At 34.9% G+C, this 14,806-nt stretch overlaps 1 protein-coding gene across 1 annotated transcript in view; it reads right to left on the bottom strand.

Annotated features, from left to right (window-relative positions):
- Positions 1-4,589: 4,589 nt before the first annotated feature.
- LOC124531521 overlaps positions 4,590-14,806 on the bottom strand; it is a 35,849-nt gene continuing 25,632 nt past the window's right edge. Inside the window, exons 4-13 of the mRNA XM_047106072.1 lie at positions 14,365-14,617; positions 13,610-13,725; positions 13,121-13,253; positions 12,550-12,723; positions 12,271-12,404; positions 11,461-11,626; positions 9,431-9,538; positions 8,057-8,165; positions 7,292-7,446; positions 4,590-4,821 (exon numbers count right to left, since the gene is read on the bottom strand). Coding sequence (XP_046962028.1) covers positions 4,759-4,821; positions 7,292-7,446; positions 8,057-8,165; positions 9,431-9,538; positions 11,461-11,626; positions 12,271-12,404; positions 12,550-12,723; positions 13,121-13,253; positions 13,610-13,725; positions 14,365-14,617 — 1,411 coding nt within the window. The 3' untranslated portion in view covers positions 4,590-4,758. The remainder of the gene's footprint in view (positions 4,822-7,291; positions 7,447-8,056; positions 8,166-9,430; positions 9,539-11,460; positions 11,627-12,270; positions 12,405-12,549; positions 12,724-13,120; positions 13,254-13,609; positions 13,726-14,364; positions 14,618-14,806) is intronic.

Here is a 14,806-nt window from a genome sequence, read left to right on the forward strand (position 1 = left end):
ACCAATTAGATTAAATATTTATTATATTAAAATGTATGTTATAAAAATATTTTACTTTCCCGCGCTTTTGAGATGTGTGTCAATCAAGATTACAGATTCATAACTACACAGATAAAATATATTTGTATAAAATATAAATCTAATACTCATTAATGTTATTATTGATCTGTGTAGCAATGTAACTAAATTATTTTAAAGTTGGTACTTTAATTTATAACGAGCGTTATGTTGGCTAAATAACAAAATAAGAAAAAATAAATATTCCCATAATAGACTTGTCAACCGGTCAAGTCATACTGTAGCGTATACTCGTAGGTGTATGTGTAAACTAAGGTGCACTCTATTCCCTCACGTACATAATCCGATGGAAAATCCGACACGATCGCCTCGAGTTCAGGGGCAAGATCAACAGCTTTACGCGCTTTCTGGGGCACAGGGGTGTCAGCACTGCTATTAATAATAATATTGACTATTTGAATGAAATTATTTCGAAGATTGAGAGTTGCAAGTATGAGTATGAATACACACATTATTGATGAAATTACAAGCGTGGATAGATTAAAATAATTACTAAGTATTTTAACTAATAGTAACCAACCTTATTGGCAAAACTCATTGCTAACTCTTGTTATCAAAATAGTCATCTTGTGCTGCCATGATAATATTATTTATTTAAGACTATATTTGATATTTTTTTACGACATTTTTTTCGAGAATATGCCTAATGTTTCAGAGCTTAGACATTGACTTGGGATGTTTTATTTATTGTTCATTAGTAATTCAACAGAGTCTTATTATGTCTAAAGGGGGGTTGTTCATTACTTATAGAATTAACTACAGTTTGATAGAAAAAAAAACACTGAGTTATTATATACTTATGAACACAGATTAATATCACTACATTGTATAAAACAAAGTCGCTTCATGCTGTCGTTTGTCCCTATGTATGCTGAAATCTCTAAAGCTATGTAATTGATTTTGTTGCGGTTTTTTCTAATAGATTGTGTAATTCAAAGGCAATGTTTATATGAACAATACATGCACATTTTTGAGGTTTCTAATGTGATATCATAATTAAGACGAAATCTAGCTAAGCCTTACGAGATAGTCCAAAATAATTTAATACAGTATTTTATACCAAAAATGGTTTCCAAGAAAGTACCCAACGGTATGTATAACTCTTAGGAATAACCTACAATGACTATTTTTTACGAGTAATAATGGCGACTGTTTAATACGTCGTGAACTTAATATGGCCCTGAACTGACTAAAAAGGCGTGAACGTTATAAAGTCATTTTGTTTCAGTAGTTCGGGATGGCCAAAAAATATTATCGTTTTACAATGATGCTCCAATCTCCAGCTCACTCATTTTTAAAATAAGAAATAATGTTAAATGCCGGTATTAAATGATATGCCATATAAAATAATATTATCTAGTTACGGTTGTACAAATTATTGCTCAATTCAATACAATAATAATTGTATATAATAAAGTAAATTCAATAGCCCCTGCTATATTCATATTATACAATAATAATGTGATATAAATTATGATATAGAATCAAATGTCATAACACCGTATTTAAGGCTAGGGTTGCTATTTAACACTAGTTTAATATATGCATCAACAAAAGCATTTGAGTTTACTATGAATATATACTTGAGACCAGGGCCGTAGCCAGGATTTCATTTCGGGGGGGGTTCGTGCTCCAGGAAAAAAGCAACAGGTTTTTTTTTTAAATAAGCATGAGTGGGTATATTAAAATTAGACAATTTATACACATTTATTTAAAAGACAACTGATGGCTTATTTTATGTTAAAGGGGGCAAACGAGCATGAGGCTCATTTGATGGAAAGTGATTACCATCGCCCATGGACATCTGCAGGGCTTGCAGGTGCGTTACCAGCCTTTGAGGAAGGAATACGCTCTTTTTTTTAAGGTTCCCAAGTCGTATCGGTTCGGAAAAAGCGTCGGCGAATGCTGGTGCAACAGAGTGGTTGTGCAAGGTAGAAAAATGTCTTAAAAATCGTGATGTTGTGGTTTTTTGAACATTAAGATGGTGCGGGTGAAACTTAGAATTTTGACGAGTTGTCCGAAGGTGAAATTCCGCAGCCGGGATTAATTCAAACAATGCGTCCGAACGTTTTCTGTGAAATATTCGAAAGTAGAAGATGCAGAGTGATCTAACATCTCTACGCAAAGCTAAAGGATCAAGCGGGTCGAAAAGGGCTTGATCGTCGATAATTCGAGCCGCTCTGCGTTGGATACGGACAAATGGAAGAAGCTGGTATTGGGGAACACCCGCCCAGAGTTGTGAGCAATATTCCATGTGGGGTTCAATTTGCGCCTTAAGAGATGGGCCGGCGTGAAATACTGTCACGGCTTGCTGAGCACACCGAGCTTTTTTGATGCCAATTTGGCTTTGCGTTCCAATTGACCGCGGAACTGAACGAGGCTCGAAATATCCACGTTAAGTATTCCAATAATAGCTGTGGTGGCTATTGGAATCTTCTGAAATCGTGGAGATACGAGAAATGGTAATTTTTTAGCAGCTAACGCGCAAACTTGCCTCTCTTTGGGGTTGAAGTGGACTAATTTTAGCCGAGGGTTCCGAAACTACTAAGTGAGCCTAAGGGACTACTAAGGGAGAGTACTTCCCCGTCATCAGATATTTTAATAGCAAAATAGCAATCATATAATATGGCCTAAGTTTAGCCGGCCCCAGTTAGAGACTTTGTTTAATGAACACTCGATTTCAGACACAAGTTTGTTCCGGTTTTCTCCGACGTTTTCCCGAGAAATATTAGCCCGGCCGGTGTATGAGGTGTCTACAGTACTGTCATCTGCATAGCAGTGAATGTGACAGATTTCCAACCAGTCACTGATATGCGGAAGAAACAGAGTGGGTGAGAGAACGCAGCCTTGTGCAACAAGGCATTAACGAATTTTAAATCAGAGCATGCACCGTATAACGACTTTAATGTTCCGATCTGCCAAAAAGCTGGTGATCCAATTGCATAATTTCCCGGTAAGCCCGTAGGAAGGGAGCTTCGAAAGAAGCGTTTTGTGCCATATGCTATTGAAGGCCTTCGCTATGTCCAGACTGGCCGCCAATGCCTCCCGCTTGCCCTCAACTGCTTCCGCCCATCTATGACTAAGGTAATCTAGAAGATCACTAGCTGAACGAACTCTTCGGAAACGAAACAAGGAGGTGATGGCTATTGGCCTATAATTGGACGGGTCTGGGCGGTTGCTCTTTTTAGGGATAGGATGCACCAAAGTAGTCTTCCAGGAGTTCGGCTGCTTTCGTAGTTAGTGGTGACTATTCGGTAAAGAGAGCCGACTATCTATTTTTTAATAATATAGTACGAATATTCTCAATAAAATATACAGGGTTATTGGTAATTTGACGTATATCCGTTAGGAGGTGAGGCTAGAATTCTGCATTATACATTGTAGAACATGCTATGTGTGCTGTGCTCTTTTATAGAGAGTTTCTCGGTTTCGATTATTAATACTTTAAGATATATTACAAAATGTTATTTTTAGTTAATTTTGAGGGAATTTTAAAGAGCGACCTTTAGTACGAATTCGTTCATGTTCGACTACGAATTTCCGCCAACGTCCTTTCTGATCATTTTATTTCGATTGATTTGAAATAATTTCCTTCTTTTTATAAATTTTTGGAAAGCTAAGAAAACGGGTATGTTTTAAAATAATCTACAGGCCAAGATTTATTAAAATGATTTTTTTAGTTTATAAGCCATTGTTGAGGAAAAAAATCAAAAAAATATTGAAATAATTTCGTTTTCCGTCTCGCATTTTTAAATTTGGACCAATAATTATTGTTTAAATATTGACAAATATCCAGTGTTTAATCGTTTTTATAAAACAAAAGAAAAAAATAGATTTTAATTGATACTTTTTTTAAATAAATTGAAAAAAGCTAAAAAACATGATGATGATGAACTCAAAAATGGTTTACTTTTGGATTATGCAAATGGGGGTTAAAATCATTTCAAATATTCACCTCTATCACCTCCTACGGGATATACGTCGAATTACCAATAACCCTGTATATGAAGAATGTATCAGAAATTTTACAATCTGTCTTACACATTTCAAAATGTAATGGCACTTTGTAAAAGGTTTATCTTCTTTAGTATTTAAAATTACTAACGTGACATTATGACATCAAAAATTAGTATCTTAATAAAATGTGAATAATGGTATGATTATTATTGCCTCTAGTCTTTGCGTAAAATGATTCATTTTGTTTAGATTTACTGTAGTATCTAGACAAAACGGCTTAATTTTCTGAAGAAATCAATAAACACTTACGTTTTGTTTGTTTAATTAGCGCAAAATATTTTTTTGATAATACGATAGCGGTTAGCGAAAAAATTTCGGGGGGGGTTTGAACCCCCAAAACCCCCGCCTGCCTACGGCCATGCTTGAGACCATGTGATGATTAAACTTTTGTTTTAAAAAATTGGTATCGTGTTGTGCTCAAAATTCAGGAGTTATTATTATTCACTGTAATGTACGAGTTTAAATAAAACAATAATGTAAAAAAATATACTTCATAATTTTTTTTAACATAAAACTTGTATAGCAATGAAAAAGATCTAGAAAAGTTATACAATCGTATGAAAAGTAAGATAAACAACAATCAATTCGTCATTACAATTATCTCGAGATTTTAAACGTTTTTATACAACGTAAATGAAACAGAAATATTTAATTGCATAATTTTCATCCAGCTAGAACTTGACCAGGAACATAGAAGTCCTTTTTTTCGTCGGACATACTTGATCTCTGAAACAATAGTAATATTATTTATTATTATTTTATATCTAAACCGATAAACAACAGTACGCAGCATTGTTGTGTTCCGGTTTGAAGGGTGAGTGAGCCACACAGGCACAAGGGACATAGCATCTTAGTTGTCAAAGTTGGTGGTGCATTGACGATGTAAGGAATAGTTAATATTTCTTACAGCGTCATTGTCTATGGGTGATGGTGACCACATACCATCAGGTGGCCCATATGCTCGTCCGCCAACCTATACCATATTAAAATATCTGTACTAATATCATTAATTTAAAAGTAATTCTAAAATAATATATCTGCCTATGTTAAGCTTTCACGGCTAAACCGCTGAACTAGTTATTTTTTTTTCTTTTTTTTTATGGTATTAACAATATATATAATATTATTAACAATTGAATGAAATTTTGTATGAAGCAATACTGAGAAGCTAAAGACAATCTAAGGACAAATGTCCTTCCTCAGTATTGGGAGGATACCTACCGCTTTACCCCCAAAAACGTCATTGAAATAATATAATTATAGAAATAAATTTATGTATGACGTGTTTGGTAAATCCCGATTGTTTCTCAATGATTTCAAACAAAAGTTATATTAAAAAAAAAAAAAAAACGATTAATAACGAGATATATTTTAAATAAAGACACAATACAAGAAAATAATCATAACTAACATATTTGTCAACTAATTACTCTTAGATAATGGAATACTCGAATAATTTTGTTTCCTAATTGCTACACGTCTAAAACTTTTGTTGGATAAACTTTCGTCCAACTTCGACGAGAGCTACAACAACAGCTAAACTTTCGAAACACATTCAGAAATTTGCTAATGAATTTAATCAAATTCTACAAATGTATTTGAATAAAATCAATTTGATTCTATACATCAAAATATTTGAATATTTATAATTCCTTTAATTTAACATTTGGTAATAATATTCAAGGTCGAATTAATTATGTTAATCTATGTTCCTTATCCAAAACTTGTACGTAAGATATAAAAATATCTATCTATATATTAAGTTACTTATGTAGTTATTCTTTTATTCGATTTTAATTCCTGTAAATCTAAAAAGTATATGATATGAAAGACAAGGCGTCTTTCATATCATATACTTTTTAGATTACTTGATTATACCTTTACTTAATTTGAAAGTCAATATAAAATCACCTTATACACCGGCCGGGCTAATATATCTCGGGAAAACGTCGAAGAAAACCGGAACAAACTTCTGTCAGAAATCGAGTCTTCGTTAAACGAAGTCTCAAATTGGGGCCGGCTAAATCTAGTCCATTTCAGCCCCAAAAAGACGCAAGTTTGCGCGTTAACCGCTAAAAAACACCATTTGTCGTATCTCCACGATTTGAGAACATTCCGATAGCCGCTACAGGTAGTATCGGAATACTTGGCGTTGATATTTCGAGCCTCGTTCAGTTCCGCGGTTAATTGGAAGGCAAAGCCAAATTGACTTCAAAAAAGCTGGGTGTGCTCAGCAAGGCGAGACAGTATTTCACGTCGGCCCATCGCCTAAAACTTTACACGGCGAAAATTCGGCCACACATAGAGTACTGCTCTCACCTATGGGCGGGTGCTCCCCAGTACCAGCTCCTTCCATTTGACCGTATCCAACGTAGAGCGACTCGAGTTATCGAAGATCAAGCCCTTTCCGATCTCCTTGATCCTTTGGCTTTGCGTAGAGATGTTGGATCACTCTGCATCTTCTACCGAATTTTTCACGGGGAATGTTCCGAGGAATTGTTCGGATTAATTTCGGCTGCTGAATTTCACCTTCGGACATCTCGTCAAAATTCGAAGTGTCACCCGCACCACCTTGATGTCCGAAAATCCACAACAGCGCGATTTCTTAGACATTTTCTGCCTCGCACAACCACTTTGTGGAACCAGCTTTCGCCGGCGATTTTTCCGAACCGATACGACATGGGAACCTTCAAGAAAAGAGCGTACTCCTTCCTTAATGGCCGGCAACGCACCTGCAAGCCCCCTTGTCTTGCAGATGTCCATGGGCGGTGGTAGTCACTTTCCATCAGGTGAGCCTCCTGCTCTTTTGCCACCTATGCCATAAAAAATAAATTCCGTTCCATGTTGATGTTCTTTAAAAATCTTACATGTTAACAAACCATACCATATGTACATATTTATTCCATTTATCATTCCTTTTTGTGTCACATCCGTTATACATGTAAATGAAAAACCTCTTGTCAACAAACAACAACAATAGTCTACGAATATTCCACTGCTGTGCTAAACCCTCCTCTCCCTTGGAGGATAAGGCTTGGAATATATTCCAATGCGTGTTGGTGAGCACATGAATATTCAGTAGTGCTTGCCTGGTTTTGAACCCGCAATCATCGGTTAAGATGCACGCGTTCTAACCACGGGGCTACCTTGGCTTCATACAAAAAAGTTTTGATAGAAATATTAAAATATTCGTTACCATCTTCTGTTTCTCCTGTCTCATTTCGAGCAGCAACGAGCGCAGTATCCTGTGCGCAAGGAACTCGGTTGTTCGTCTCACGTCCGCACAGTCTGAATGTATACGGTTATCCACAACCGCTTCAGCCAAACCCTCCACCGCCTCACCCCATTCCACTACGAACATATAAGATTTTAAAGTGTATTGTTTGAACTAACATATTTTTTTCTTTATTTTATAATAGTGTCATAAAACAAAAATAAGTCAAAAATATTAGGTTACTTATTAACGACAAAATTCGTTAATACTGATAAAATTGTACCCAATAGTGTAGAACTCAAAACTCAGTATACATTTTATTCAAGTAGGATTTTAAAAGCATCTTTGTATCATCATTTAACAACTATATTAAGTGAAGCTACCATCGGTTCGGAAAGTAGATTCTACCCTAGTAGATGGATCGTGTAAAACGATCTAGATCACTAGGTATAGACATGATGTCACTTTAATGTGATCTCTTCTTTTCATAATCTGCAATGATATCCTTAGCCGTTTCTGATCTCTCTCTCAAGAGTAACTACCCAAATAACTAGTATACATACATATGTGTAAGGAAATATACGAGAACTCTCTTACTATCATAATCCGATCTTTCGACAATTTGAAACACGTGTTTTGCAGCTCCTGATTGCTATTATACCTACTGCTTCGATAGAAAATCCCAATATTTTTGGGCCGATCCATTGTTTAATACGATGAACAGTAAAGTATTGTAAACGTACTTACTCGAATGTCTCATGTGCGGTAGAGTAACAGTGCCCACTGTTATATCCATACCATTTTGTACCTTTTGAATGACGGATCGAGACATCAGTCTTGCTGCGATATTTATCATCTGTAGACAAACAATTTATGCAAGTGATACATAGAATGTGGAAGAGCCGTAATCGGACTGTAACAGAAGACGTCTTCTTAACCGAAAATTGGTTGTCAAAACACAACATACATCATTGCAAGCTTTTGATTGCTTTTTTGTATCTATGAAGAAATACACCTTGATGAAACCTGGTTGCTACTGTATTTGAATGAAACTTTGAGTTAGATATAATGGAAAAACTCAAACCCTCCTCAGGAGGCCACTTTTTTCTTTCAAACAATGTCTATAAACTCTAGGCACTAGAAAGTTCTATTAAATTTCTTCTTTATACATCAAAACCTTGTATAGCGTCGTTTGCATTTTAATTTCTCAATGAAAATATTGTGGCAAAATTGATTCGTAGAGCTACGGTGGCCTGTAGCGTTTTAATGATTCACGAGCTACAAAGCTTTGCGAGGAAAAATGGAATGCCAAAGAAACTATAATAGCCTATTAAAATTTGCAACTTGTATCGCAGCGCATTTTCTTTCAATTAAGAAGCACTCTTTTCCTATTTTTCTTGTCCTTCTACTTTATCGAAGATTTTCCTGTGGAAATATCCATTTATTGGACTTAATAGATGAAATATTTTGAAGGTTATCGTTAAAAAGTACATTAGACCATGTAAGAAAGAGTCGAGATGGCCCAGTGGGAGTCGAGATGGCCCAGTGGGAGTCGAGATGGCCCAGTGGTTAGAACGCGTGCATCTTAACCGATGATTGCGGGTTCAAGCCCAGGCAAGCACCTCTGTTTCATGTGCTTAATTTGTCTTTATAATTCATCTCGTGCTCTGCGGTGAAGGAAAACATCGTGAGGAAACCTGCATGTGACAAATTTCATAGAAATTCTGCCACATGTGTATTCCACCAACCCGCATTGGAACAGCGTGGTGGAATATGTTCCAAACCCTCTCCTTAATGGAAGAGGAGGCCTTAACCCAGCAGTGGGAAATTTACCGGCTGTTACTTTACTTTACTTTACTTTACTAAGAAAGATTTAGGGAATTCCTAAACTAAAATTCATTTAAAAAATAGTTATTTTTTTTTAAAAGGTATCCTATTAAGGTATTGTATTCTTCCCCTTTAACATGATTATCAATCATTAATTAAAAAAAATACGCCTAAATAAAATATACAGAAAATAATTGAAGAACACCGAATGTATATGGTCAATTCAGTAATGATATTATAAATTGAATACGATCAATCTCTGGTCCTGCTTAGAATTCCATACAAGTAAAATACCTCGAGCAATTTCCTTCTTTCAGGTAAGTAAGTCCCCACAGAAACCGGATCAGGCAAATCCTCCACGCGATCCGAGAAAGTAACTTCAGCTAGTTTTGTCTTGGATGGCTGGTGGAGGAAACATTTATCGTATATTAATTATTTATACGTTAATATTTGAAGTGCTTATAAACTATTGCTTAAATAAAAACATTTAGACATCAAACTTGTTAAAAAATAGACATTTCTAAATTACTACACAATAAATTTAATAAGGTCACGGATTTTGGTCGCGGAGGTCATAGGGGCGAGGCGCCAACTAAAATTGTTCAGTGGTTGGATTAATTTCGTTACGTGCTTTTTCAGACACAAGATTGAACCATTGTTAGACAGATAATTTCATGACAGGAAAAATCTGTACCTTTTTTGGGAGCGACCTTAGTTTCAAACTGAGAATTTATTACCTTAACGGGTGACAACTGAACCGAAGAGTTGAAACCTTTTTTATATTCATACATTTTAATTACAATTATACAGAGTTCAATTTATAATGAAGCCAAAGACAAAATAAAGCACTATATTATCTATAGCTTCTAATTAATATGTTGAAGATATTAAAGCATTTTCAAGAATTTATGAAAATCATAAAGTGAAACGGCAATCGCGTTTTTAAGATAAGACCTGTACCATTCTAAAAAACCAATATCAACCACCGACGGAGTGTTAAGAAATTAATGAAACATTGATGTTCTAAATCATTAAAATCTAAACGTAATTTCAACCCATAAATTAATATATTTTGATCTATTTACTCAGGAACCGTACAGGATCATTTAGGATTGACAATTGTGGATATTTAGTTGAACAAAGTTGTCTCCCTTTCGTTATTTATTCGATAATCAAGACAGTATTAGCAGTAGACATATTAATGGTGGTTTGATCATCACGGTTGGTGACGACATTTATTTTAGAAGATTAACAATATTTTACCACTAAGTAAAATTAATATATTCTAAGAAGTATATTTATAAAATCGGTTTCTATTTTTGAATCTTCTTTATTTTTACGAAAATCAAAGAGGTCAATAACAAAATAAAATGAGTGGAAATGTTCCATTTCAAATATAGTTTCAATCTAAATATGCAGAGTACTTCAGCACGTACACTCCATTCTATTTGGAAAGGTCCTAAATGTAAACGATTTTCAGTCTCTTCACTTACTTGCTTAAAAAATCAACTCGTATAAAAAATTTAAGAACTAATATTTTCATAATAATTTAGTAATAGTCTACAGAGTGAGTGAGACTTTTTATAGATTAATATCAAGATAAAACATCACAAGTATCTTCATTTTGAGGAGACGCTCAACTTTTCTATCTTCGAATTTTTTTTCGAAAGTGGTAGATTAGATAGAATTAAAAAACATTGACATAAGAACTAGATGTTTTGGATCACAGCGTCCCCTCCCCACTACATAAAATTTGTTCAATAAAATTGTAATTACTCTGTTCGACTCTCAGATACTGTCGACTCTGAGGTGACATACCATATTTTTTATGTTTATTAGATGGAGCTCCATTTTTCAACATTATCTATGAATGTCTTGTTCACGAGACTGAAGTTTGCGGGTAGATGTTGATAATGTTAGAAGTGTCCATATCAGACTACCTCCTTTCTCGTACGTTTCCTGCGTAAACACCGGTCACCACTACTATTGTCCACAATGGTAGGGGTGAAAACCCGCAAACTTCAGTCTCATAAACAAGACATTGGTAGATAATGTCAAAATATCGAGCTCCACCGAATAAAAAATATGGTAAATATCCCGTAATTAATAACTGTAATCATAAAAATGACCATGTTAATTTAAAATCTTATATTTAGTTTATTACTAACAAGCTTAATAAAATGAGAAAAATCTAAATTAATAAATACGACAAATGTGGTATTAATAGTACAATGTAAGTTTAAAACAGTTTGTGACTTATTTGTAATATAGCAAAATAGGTTTGCTTCTAATATACGATACTAAATTTTAATAAAATATCTTACCACTGGTGTGGGTGGTCTGTCCCTCACACTCTTCATATCTATGTCGGTGGTGGTGTCCGCAGCTATGTTGACAATTTCACCGAACACTATAGAAGCACCACGTGCGTCCACATAATGACGAGCTAACTCCTCCGCCACCTGTCTCGACCAACGAGGCGTTTTTGTCCTAAGTGTTAGAAATATATCTCGTCAGTGAAAAGTAGTAAAATTGTCTATATAGAAATAAAAATCTAAATATCTTTTATAGGATGAGTGGCGATTATGGCGAATAAGTCTCCAGTAATATTCTATTGTAGAGGATGAGAAAAAGATGTGGAGAAAACGTCTAAAAGCAGCGTTAGTACCCGGCGTCTTAGCTAGGCTGTTCTGTCCGATAGGATTTGATACATATTTTTTGCTATCGTTTAATTTATTTTGATTTGTTAAATTTAATTGTTAGATTCGTTTTGTAAATACTTATACAATATTTTTTTATTTAAAAAAAATAACTTACAAAGAGCTACTAAATAACACTTAAAAACTCAAAATTATTAATTGTAAAATAAGTGTAAATTGTGATGCGATATTAATTTATCCTTAGATATATCTGAGCCTTAATGGTAGAAATAGGACTTCAGTTTTCTCTCATAATTATCAGAACTAAATCGAAATATGGAGCATTTTATTATAAAAACATTTTAAAATTAAGGCAAGGCATTTTAAAAACGATTTAAAATGAATCATACCTTATTATTTAATTCTGACAATATCCAGACTTGAAATAGTATGAAAAAATATATGAGCGTTTAATAAATGAATATTTTTGCATACCTCTTCTTCGAAGATGACGGTCGTATGTTTTGAAAGAATATCTGAGCAGCTTTTGCGCGGACCATACGCTGAATATCACGTAGGAGTATATTCACGCGTCTCCTAGCAAATTCGAAGACTGCGCTTTCAAGCATCTAAATATATATACAAAAAATATTATTCAACATTATGTTAAACACCCTTTTTTAAGGTTTAACTATTGATTCGTTTTTTGTGTTCCCAATCGTAACAGATCCAAAAATATTTGCCCAAATTTTATCACGTTATAGGTACACTTACCTCATCCAGTAATTTAATGGGTGCTGTAGGTAGAACTGTCTCCAAATCCATACGAGCCCGAGCCTGTCCTAGGGTCATCAGTGCATCTCCTTGGGTGGATACAGCCGATGACATAGCTTCAACCGCTAAACGTTGAGCTAGTTCAGGGCTCATTCCTTTCGCGCCACGTTTCGACTGAAATAATATTTTAGATAGGTACTTAAAAATATCACAAGGAGGGACAATAAATTAACTCTTATGTCATTCCATTTTTATTTTTCTTTTTAATATAATAGGTCATGTTAAATATTTCGTATATATATATAGATTGTGCCACCAACTTTCAGAGCTAAGAGATTGTCTTTTGTGCCTTTTGTTGCACTGGCTCACTTAACATTCAAGCTGAAAAACAAGAACACTAAGCATTGCTAGTTGGCGGTAAAATATGCTCGTATTGACTAGAACAGCAAAACTACGAAATATTGATGATTCATTTGCAAGAGTACATATTTGCTGTCGCGTGTTATTTGTATGTATGTACAGTTTTAACGCCTGAAAAGTAACGAGATCGTCAACCGTGATTGTGTATTACCTTTTCAAATTCAATGCCCATTTTCCTAACAAGCTGCGCCGCTTTCGCGGTACCGCCATGCATCAATTTGAAGTTCGCGAGGCGAATACGTTGCAGCTCCAAGTCTGTATTATACGCGTATATTTCTGCTTTCCTACAAACGAAATTTTAACTATGAATGAAAATTGTTTGAACTTTTATGGTGTAGTAACAGTCGGTATATTTTGCACTCCTTTTGAAGAAAGGTTGGAGATTGATTCCATGACGCTGTTCCGATACGGCTTGTTGGATAAACAAATAGGAGATATTTATCGTATTCATGCATGTGTCCTCACGGCGCTTGCTCTCACCGTCTAAATAAAATTTAATTTAAACTGATACCTCAATTAAGAACATTAAAAATAATTCATGTATGACTCAGTTAAGCTTCAAGTGTTCTAACGTAGCCATCTCCGCTCTATTAAAGTGTGTGGATTAAATTAATAGTATTAATAAAAAAAAAATGATTACTTGGCCCTCCTCGTCGCAGCGGCTTTCATGTCATCTGTGTATAGTTTTAGGAGCATAGATTCTTCCTGAATTTTTTGGTTTTGAGCGTCGACTCGTGCTTGCCACTTATTATTCGCCTAAAAAAAAAAGTAATGTGCGTATTAAAAGTAAATATATAGAGTACATCGTGATTCTTTTTTTACATAACGCTATGTTGAATGATTAGCTGCCTAGTTGATTTAGTGGGTTCGAATACGCGGTCGGGATGATAAAAAATTGTTCATTTTTCTATTTAAATAATTCTGGAAGTTTAAGCATGTACATTCCTGTGCTTCAGAAAACACCACCTCCACCACCACCACCACCACCACAACACCTGAACTCATACCGGTCTTGTTACATTTGCCATCCAATCGATTGATTATGGGAGTGAGCGCAAATTCAAAAATAAACTCATAGTTATAATTCTATCATTGGCTCGGAAAAATTCACGTCGAACCTGAGAACAGTCGGCGTACGAAACTCATCAGTTTTTATTAATCTGTGTGCCGTAACATGTTCTAGCACACAATAAGATTAACCGCCGTGTCTGAAATAAATCAGGACGACACTATCACCCCGATGATAATAGTGATTACTATTGAATATTAAAACTATCATTAGGTGTGTGGCATTTATTTAATTTACTGTTTGAAAAGCTTCTTGAGCCTTTGTTGGTTTTTCCAAAGTTGATTCCACTCATCCATTAGAAGTTTTACTAACTATAATATTCCTACCTGATCTTCCAAACGTTTCTGTTTCGCCTCCCTTTCCTGTTTCAACCTGTTCAATCTCTTCTTCTCGTTAGTTCTCCATTGCCGCACCATCGTGATCTTGCGTCGGAGTTCCATTTCAGCCGCAGCTTGCACTCTTTGCTTGATGCGATTTTGTTTCTCGTGCGCCCGCGCGGCGCGTTCTTTGCGCTGTTTCTCATTGAACTCCGCTAAATATTTCATTCTGGCTTGTATCTTCTTTTCTTGTTCCTTTGCTCTGAAAATAAATTATTCTATTAAAATTTAAATTGAAATTTAAATAGTGTGAACATTGTCTTATTTTAATGTACGCATACGTACGCATACGTTTCTAGTGAAACAAAATATTACGAAAGCAATAGGTGTGTTTGTTACAGTTCATTTATTTATAATACGATTTTTATTTAGTTTTATGAAATTCATGTAT

This window comes from Vanessa cardui, chromosome 1, assembly GCF_905220365.1.
Source record: "Vanessa cardui chromosome 1, ilVanCard2.1, whole genome shotgun sequence".
Lineage (NCBI taxonomy): Eukaryota > Metazoa > Arthropoda > Insecta > Lepidoptera > Nymphalidae > Vanessa > Vanessa cardui.